At 38.0% G+C, this 8,979-nt stretch overlaps 2 protein-coding genes across 3 annotated transcripts in view; both read right to left on the reverse strand.

Annotated features, from left to right (window-relative positions):
* LOC118323021 (succinate--CoA ligase [ADP-forming] subunit beta, mitochondrial-like) overlaps positions 1 to 993 on the reverse strand; it is a 6,549-nt gene extending 5,556 nt beyond the window's left edge. Inside the window, exon 1 of the mRNA XM_035654932.1 lies at positions 970 to 993. Coding sequence (XP_035510825.1) covers positions 970 to 993 — 24 coding nt within the window. The remainder of the gene's footprint in view (positions 1 to 969) is intronic.
* LOC118322759 (cell death-inducing p53-target protein 1 homolog) overlaps positions 1 to 4,416 on the reverse strand; it is a 49,145-nt gene extending 44,729 nt beyond the window's left edge. The window contains exons 1-3 of one of the 2 annotated variants that reach the window (XM_035654539.1): positions 4,166 to 4,416; positions 2,026 to 2,236; positions 1,129 to 1,170 (exon numbers count right to left, since the gene is read on the reverse strand). In XM_035654539.1, the coding sequence (XP_035510432.1) occupies positions 1,129 to 1,170; positions 2,026 to 2,221 (238 nt within the window). In that variant the 5' untranslated portion in view covers positions 2,222 to 2,236; positions 4,166 to 4,416. The remainder of the gene's footprint in view (positions 1 to 1,128; positions 1,171 to 2,025; positions 2,237 to 4,165) is intronic. The other variant, XM_035654538.1, reaches the window with a different exon arrangement.
* Positions 4,417 to 8,979: the final 4,563 nt, after the last annotated feature.

Consider the following 8,979-nt stretch of genomic DNA (forward strand, 5'->3'; position numbering starts at 1 on the left):
TGATCAAGGCTAAGTCCTTGCTGCGGCGGCCATGGGTTCAACTCTGACCTGTGGCCCTTTGCTACATGTTATCTCTACAGCTGTCACTATAGGCATTAAAAGCCCCCCAAAATAGGGGGGTTCTGTGAATATGATCAGTCCAACTGAACTAAGTGTTAATACACTTTTAAAATGCCTTTCATGGAAGTGAACGTATTTTTGACAACTTTTGCCTCCTGCTTACCAACACGGCCACATAGTGTCTGTGCAGTACTAGATTTGAGTTACCATGCGCACACATAACAACAATGGGTCAATGCAGGCAAAACACATAGTAAGTAATAGAAAACTGCATGTACCTATTTTTCTCTTTTCACCTATTTTGTTTGGCCCCATGTTCTGTTTCAGACAGAAACATATTTATTTTTTAAATAAATGACAGCCTTCCTTCAGAACTGGTCTTTCATTTGTAATCATTGATATGAGCATGTGTGACAACTTAAAGTGAGTGAAGTTATACACTTTCCACTTGGCTGTCATTACCAGATTTGAGGACAAAACATACCAACTGCACTAACTCAACAAGACCAGCAGACCAGTTGGCAGGCTGCCAACAGTACAACAACTATAATCTGATATGGAGAGTCAATTTCAGTCTGTTTATAGTGCCTGTCTGGAAATTTGAGCCACTGAGGCATCTAAACCTAAAGTGTTTTGTTGTTTTTATTGAGTAGTGTGAAAGTCATGTAAATTTGCCTGCAGTGCATTTGAGCTGTATTAGTGAGATACATTTTTTATATGTGTAGTCCATGTGAAGAAGTAATACACCTGTGATAGAAACCCTGTATACTCAAAGTGTGACTGTATACCAGAAGAACAAACAGAGAACAATAGCTTTTTGTTATGCACAGAGGCCACAAATGGGCTATTCTTCAGATCACTTTGGTGGGAGACTGAGGACTTCAACCACTGACTTTGTGACACACTCACAAACTGGAACACAGTGCCATCCATTTCACATATGTGTTTACAGTTGTATGTACTATATGTGTGGGGTCTTAATGTGTATACAAATGGTACAACAATGCACGTATCTCTGTTGTGTTTTACACAGGAAAGCAGTGTTATGGGACAGGTGCATTGCCTTACCTTGTGCGACAGGTGCAGCAGGAGCCTGAGCAAAAGGAACACCTGGCAGATGAAACACACAGTTTACCAAAGCAGGAAAGGACAAAACAGATATTTCCTTAATTCATGTTTCATAACATAAACGTTTTTGCAAAAAATAAATGCAAGAGCATTATTATAGTACTTTATTTTTAAAAGGGACCTTTTATGCTTTTCCTCTGTCAATATATTATATTATATATATTATATATATATATATATATATATTATATATATAATGTCACAATGTCAGATGTTGATATGAAACGAAACCAAAGTGTCAAATAAAAAGGTAAAGGTATGTAAACGTAATCCCTGTGAGCAATAAGCACAGAATCCAGACTGGCCTGCAGTGTTTCCAACCTCTTTTTCTTCTTTACAGGATGAGCTGACGCCCTAAGTTTCAGGTTTTTGTATGCAAAAAGGAAATTTACATATGTTGTGGTTTACAGTTATGTCCAGAGTTTACTGGTGGATATATTAGCCTTACTTGTTGCTGTTAGCTAAACCACTAGCGTGAGGCACCGGTGGTTACAGGGGTCCATTCATTTGCATGCCAGTATAAGATAAATACGGATGTTTTTAAAAAAGGGAATTTGCAAACTACACCAGTGGAGCCTCGGTCTTTGAATATAGAGCTGTACATGAACATAATAGGTCCCCATTTTTGTGGATAATTTATGTTATGTGTTTGTATATGGTTATGTTTTTTACATGCCTACCCAAAGCATGATTTAAGAACAAAGGTGCATTTGTTATTTCTTTCACAGAAAAGGTGTGAAATACTGTTGTTAGGCCTCAAAACCCTGATCAAGGTCACAATGACTAATGACGTCTCCAAAGTAACAGTATCATCTTTTAACCCGGGCAGATACATACCTCCCTGGTATGCAGCAGGTGGAGGTCCTGCAGGGAAGCCCGGCTGAGGGTACATCCCTGGCTGGGGGTTCGTGCCTGGCTGGGGGTACATGCCTGGCTGAGGGTACATCCCTGGCTGAGGCCCTGGACCCCCATAGTTCATAGGTGGACCAGGGTATGGTGGAGCTGATTCCTGTGGTGGGTATCCTTTTTCCATCTTCAGAAATCTTAACTGAGAAATGTGTGTTATTTATCTTTTAATTGCAATCAACTAGTTTTCAAGTTAATAAGTATGGGTTTAAATTTATAAAAATAGATTTGACCTTTACTGGAGTGACACAATCTAATATGTTGTGAATAGGGATTGAGCTTAAAAGGCCCTCCAACATCCCCCTTGAAAGCACGATGGACATTCATCCATCTGTTAGCTTTACAGTGTTTGATGTATTATATATACATGATTGACTGGTTTTGTTTCCCGTATATTATTTTCATTTCCCCAGTGTAATGTTCCCAATGCAACTGCTGCCTCAACAAAGAGTGAACACTTCTACTTTTCTTTTCCATTATTCTTCTATGAATACTACCTAAAAAGTGTTTTAGGAAATTAAGTATCAGATTAGACTGGTTTACTGAGCTCAGCTCAGATTTATTGATTTAATTTATAAACAGTAACAGGCAGAATGAAGAACTGTAACGTTTTACTATTGGTGCCAACAACTTTCACATATTTTTTTTTACACTCTAACCACACGTTTCACATCCTCTTTGCAGTCCACACATGTGTGCGCTATTGCCCCATTAATATCACTTAAAAACAATGCTGATAGCAGTGGCTCAGTCTGACCATAAAACAATAAAGCTCCAACGTGGAGGATTCAGTGGTATCGAAACTGCAGATTGCAACCAACTGAATACAGTTCTGCCTTCCAAGCACATAGGAGAAATACTGCATTTATTGTGTCTGTTAGCTGTTTGGTGCTGCTCAGCAGATAGAGTACAGAAAGCAAAAATATAACCGAAAACAATGCTATGGAAACAGTGTGAGGAAAGCAGAACAGTAAAGTTTCCCACAGCAAACAATGAGCTAAAACTTATTATGAAACTCAAGGCGATTCAGGTTTTAGATCAAGGTGTGTTCATCACCACGAGCAACCGCTTTCAACTGAATTCACATTTGATACATTGTTATTATAAAAACCTATTTTAAAGGCACTTTAAGTAAAAGTAACACTGTTAAAAATACTAATACATTCCTACATTAAATATGCTATGATGATATTATTATTACTGATACATTAATGAGTAAGCAGCATTACACTGTTGTAGTTTGTCCAGATGTGGCCAGTCTGAACTCCTTTATTTACGGTTATTTCTAGTCTGGTCTATAACAGTGCATTACAATTGTCAAACAAGTTGTCAGTGGAGCAAAACATATAACATTTGCCACTGAAATGTAGATAAGTATAAAGTAACAAGTAAATTGCAAGTACCTTAAAACCGAGTGTAACTTAAAAGAAGGGTCAAACTGTAGTATTACCACAGTAGCTTCCGGAAGTAGTGAAAGGCAGTTACCGTAAGGGTCGTTAGTTTAAAGGGAAAGGCACTGAGCAACAGAGGTTTACTAGCACTTTGCTTTGATAATGTTGCCCCACACCCATCCTGATTTCTAAGAGCCTCTTTTACTGATGCAATCAATATACGTTACTGCAGCTGTGTCACGCTTAGTTGGTCATGCAATACATCAGCATCAGCGGACTCGTGCTGTAAAACAGAAGAATGTAGTACCACAATGTATGCTGGCCAGTCTGTTGCCCATGAACCTTTTTCTGGGGCCCATCATAAATCCATCCTAAAGCCACATACATGAGCCACATACACTGATGAGGCACTTAAATCCACCACAGTATTGCACTCAGTATTCAGTATTGCACTTGTGCCTCACCCTGTTTTGTGTGGACATAGTGACTGGCTAAGGAATGGACATTGGAATACGCAGTTCTATGTTCACATCTGTTCTATACAGTAATGGAATAATAATACCAGCTAAATTAGATATATCAACATTTACACCTTACACAAGCAGAAAACAGATAACTTTTCCACAATAACAACAGCAGCTGATCATTATATAGCTACAGATGTGTAAAAAAAGATTCACCTACTTCTGACTTTCCATCCAAAAAAGAGAGACAGTTAAGCACCCTCTTTCTGAGCTGATTGGTCCTGAGCGAGGCCGGAGTAAAAACCAAGAGTTCAAACGGAAGAAAGATATTGGATTAAAAAAAAAATAAAAAATGCAAAGCCATAAAGAGAGGATTATTCTGTACTTCCTTTATATCGACATAGTGGAGAGACTGTGCAGTTTTACAAGTTGCTGGAGCACCTCCCCCATTTCTCCTCCCATTTCTAGGTCTGAATCTGTTTTATACAGAAAATAAACAGGATAGGCCTACTATTACAGTGTTTGTTCAAATGATAACCAGTAAGAGTCACAAATACAGAGCTCAACAAAAAGAGAGGGAGAGTGACGTGGGTTTGCTAAGAACAAAGTGCTCTTTGTCGACTTAACATAATGCCTATCATTACATCCTTTCAGTCAGCAGTCCGGACAAATTCTTTTCTCTTTTTTTTGACATTTAAGAATGCATACATGTTTAAAGTAAGTAAGTTACTCAGACCAAAACCTTTGTGTTTAAGTGGGTTTTTGCTTTCCGTTTGTCGACTCAGCCCTCTGGTTTCCTGTACCAACATTCTCTCAGTATGACTCACTTAATAGGAAACATGTGAGGTTTGTGTTTGAAGGAAAAAAAAAAGAAAGACAACCACAATGCTTTCCACAACAACTTTAGACAACATCATATTTTAGTTCCTTGTAAAAGGAGAAGAGTGAGAGTGAAAATTGGGAATATATATCAGGCTGTGTTGTGTCCACGTCATAACCCACTCTGTTATGATGTTTCCAGATTATTACATTAGTACATTAGCTGTCACCATGTTCTACTTACTTACATACAAGAGAAACATGTATGATATTATGACATTGCAGTAGGTGCAATTAAAGGTTAAGTCCACCTGTCTTTGTAACTCATTAAAGAATCATTGACCCACGATGTGTTACAGCTGTATTCATTTGTGTTTGAGTTTTTTCACGAATCATTCAGGCCACTAATAATATAAAAAGATATATCAAAAAAATACAAGTGTATTCCTGTCGGTGTTTCTTGTTTGTCTTACCTCTTTATAATTGACCTTTTATTGTCCTCCTGTACTTGTCTTCACTTGTTTTGTGGTGTGATTTGGAAACAGGAAAGATAGTACACTGTACACATTTCACAAACCTGAGAACATTTCTGATCAGCCAAAATAAGTGAAATCACCTGTGTGGGTGAACAGCAGGACCTTTTTAGGAAGGACATTTTAGGAAGTTGTAGTGTTTCACTGCACACACTGTACTAATTGTTATGCAAATTACAAAATTTGGAAATTACGAAAGTACATAACTTTCCAGTAAATCTTTTTTAATTGCTTCCCTTAGCACATTCATGGTCAAATTCACATGAAGATAAATGGCTTCAAGCAGAACCGAATAAAAGAAGTTTATAATATTGGAATGAGGAAAACATTCAGACAAATAACAATTCATTAATAATAATTATGAATGGTACTGCTCTGCCCAAGCAAGAATTCTCTGGAGCTCATTATTTCTCACTATGTCTTGCTCTCGGGTGTGTTTTAAGAAAACACACTGTTTCACAATTTGTCAGTGTCTGTGCAATCGTGCTTATCCAGACATTCTCTCCCCCACACTAAATGAGTGTGAATGAGCCCAACACATGACTTTGACACATGAAGGCCTGATGACTCTTCAGGACGTGGTGGAGGATACACAGAGGTCACAGGATTATCACAAGAACATTACCCATTACATCTGGAATTCACTGCATTACAGCCAAACTGATAAGGTGGACACGGGACGTTGCTGCTTGGCCTTCAAATCCAAAGATTTGCCACTAGAGGTCAGTATAGTTGCAGCATTTCTTTCCTTCCTAGGCAGGGAGAGCAGGATGTGGGGTCAGTTTACATGTTAAGGACCCTTCAGCAGGAAGAATACCAGAACATACACAGAGCGACTCTCACTATGCCAGCCAAGAATTGCCTGACATGCAGAAACCATATTTTCTTCTGAATCGTTTAATGACACATTTTTTGTGAATGCCGGATTAATGATGTATTAGATGCAGTTTTTATACTAAAATATCTCCTTAAAGAGCTTAAAGATCCCCCTCCAGACATGAATTAAGACATATATACAAACAGTCTGCTTGAAACAATAATGTCTGTCTATATGTTCTTTCCACAAAAGAAGTCCCTAAAAAAGCATCTACTCCTTCAACCTCATTTAAAATCTTACTTATGATAATCCTGTGACCTCTGTGTATCCTCCGACACATCCTGAAGAGTCATCAGGCCTCAGGCAAGATGTTTCCTACTTCACTGGAAAGGCTCTTCTCAGTTTATGTGAACTGGTGGCTTTAAGTTTCTATATTACACCACTATGAGACTTTCAAACTGTTACGCTTGTAGGCCCCGCCCCTAAAATCATGTTTTTAGTGCGCTCAGAGAATCTTTTCACTTTCATCAGATGAATGTGAAAACATCCATCTAGTGTCAAACTCTGCCCATACATCATTCTGCACAGTGAAGATCAAAAATCTAACTGTAGGAACAAGAAAAAAAAACATATTTAGGAGTGGAGGGGGACTTTAAGTTGTGTTTCAGTGTGCAAGACTCTCTCAATTACTCTGCTATTCTATATTAATTCAGTCATTGACAAGACTTGTGTTTTATGATTGAACGCAGTAAAACTGTAAATGAGCTATCACAGGAAGCCAGAAGAGACAGACCCTTTCTTTGCCCAAAAGACTAAACAGAGAGCATCATCAGTTAAATTCAATTAATTTTATTCCAGACAATGGCAGAAAAAAACTAGAAAAACTGCCATCAAAAATATAATGGTTAATAAAAGATGTATAATAAAATGCAGCTTTTAAAAGGACCTTGCCAGCAAAACAACTTTTAGCAAATTAGTTCATATGACAGACATCATTCGTACCCACCCATCAATAGTACATAGCTGTACACTGGGGTGTGTTTGCGCTAAGCAGAACCAGTTTAAAAAATTTTTTTTAAATTTCTCCTCTTCCTTTATATGCTTATACAGNNCTGTATAAGCATATAAAGGAAGAGAAAATGACTTTTAAAATGGTTCTGCTTAGTCTAAACAGTGTCTTCAAATGTATCCATATTAGTGCCCTAATGACCACAGACTTATTGAAATGCAAGTTTAGATAATTTGGGATCAGAGGTCAGTGCTGGTGTGTCATTGTCTCCAGTGAACCACAGCTCCATCCCCATGTTGCCAGTCTTCATGGATAGATCCTTGACAGGATGCGAGGTACATGCTCGGACAGGATACATTGACCTATTGATCAACATGAATGGTTTCCTGACACATCAACTCTTTAAATACTTCCTGAGTGACCTACTTTAACAGGCAGAGCAAGTTCAGACTGCGCTGCTGTTGTAGGTGGCACAGGATGTGTGGAAAGTGACAAAAAGTGTGGGAAAACTCTATTTCTAAGTAAGTGAGATAACCTCGTATAAGAATAAATAACACAATAATTTTTGAGTGTGGATTGGATTTTTCTAGTGCTGACTATTCAAGGCTTTTGACTAAATTTTAAAAAATCCCTTGTCTTTATCAGCAATTTTATCTCATTTGAGGTTATGTTTAGCAATAGGGACACATCTGTTAAAGGACCTCCAGTACGCTTTGACACTTATTTCAAGGTCTGAAGTTTCAAGACAAAAACCTCTCATTTCAAGTTTAGACTTGCATCCCAGTATATTCTCAACTTTATCTCAGGATAAAGTGTCTAATTTTTTGGTTTAGACTTTTGTTTGCATAGGTTAAGAGAGACAGAGAGAGAGAAAGATTCGGCAAGATTACAAATGCGTGTGTATGTGTAAAAGTCTGCAGATTCACAGTTCACAGTGTAGTGAATTTTGGGATAAAACGTATGAATTACTGTTCTTTTACTGTATTTGTGCAATGTACAAGTGTTAAACCTGTTAAAATACAGTTACTCTATGGGGGGACTCTATAGCCATGTTCTCCATTCAGATACAGACACTAAGGCTTTTATTTTTATGGGAGACACAGCTGTACTCTTTATGTGTGTGTGTGTGTGTGTGTGTATTGCTGGTCTCAACTGCTAAAAATCTCACCAGAGCAGAGGAACATCAGGTGTGTGAGACAGAGACTGAGATCGCTCTGAAACTTCCACTCGCCACTGTAATTCAAAAAACTGTCGGTCATATTGTTGCAGTGATGTGACCAGCAGACCTACATATGTCATTTTGTGGATAAAGTAAATAAATGTGAACATTACAGCAATTTTAAAAACAGGCACGTCTGCTTTTCTCCAGAAATTTCTGCTCTTGATTAATATTGGAGCTTATGGGGCAGTTGGTTGGACCTCTTGTCATCCAGAACCAAAAGTTTAAGTCTGTTTGATTCACATGAGTTACATGTGTACACCAGCACCAGCACAAATCTTCCTATTTGTTTTAATGTTCAAATTATGTCTTTAGAGGAAAATTTGTGGGAACGAGAGCAAGTTAAACCTCTCACAATCAATCATTGGATGTATTTTTTGTGTATGTGCTGGCAAAGCTACAGGAGTAGATACACGCTTAAAAAAAAACATACAGAAGAAGTAAAAGATGAAATAAGTATGAAGAAGAACAAGCAGTGTTTTTTGCACATTCAGGCACGCTGAATTATTCTGGGGGTTATTATTATTTTGGCTTTTTTGCCATTAATGGACAGACACAGCTGAAGAGACACAGGAAACTGGGAGAATAGAATAAACTTTATTGTCCCCAAGGGGAGATTTGTCTTGGGCACAG

This window comes from Morone saxatilis, unplaced genomic scaffold (assembly GCF_004916995.1).
Source record: "Morone saxatilis isolate NCDOM2014 unplaced genomic scaffold, NCSU_SB_2.0 Contig14, whole genome shotgun sequence".
Lineage (NCBI taxonomy): Eukaryota > Metazoa > Chordata > Actinopteri > Moronidae > Morone > Morone saxatilis.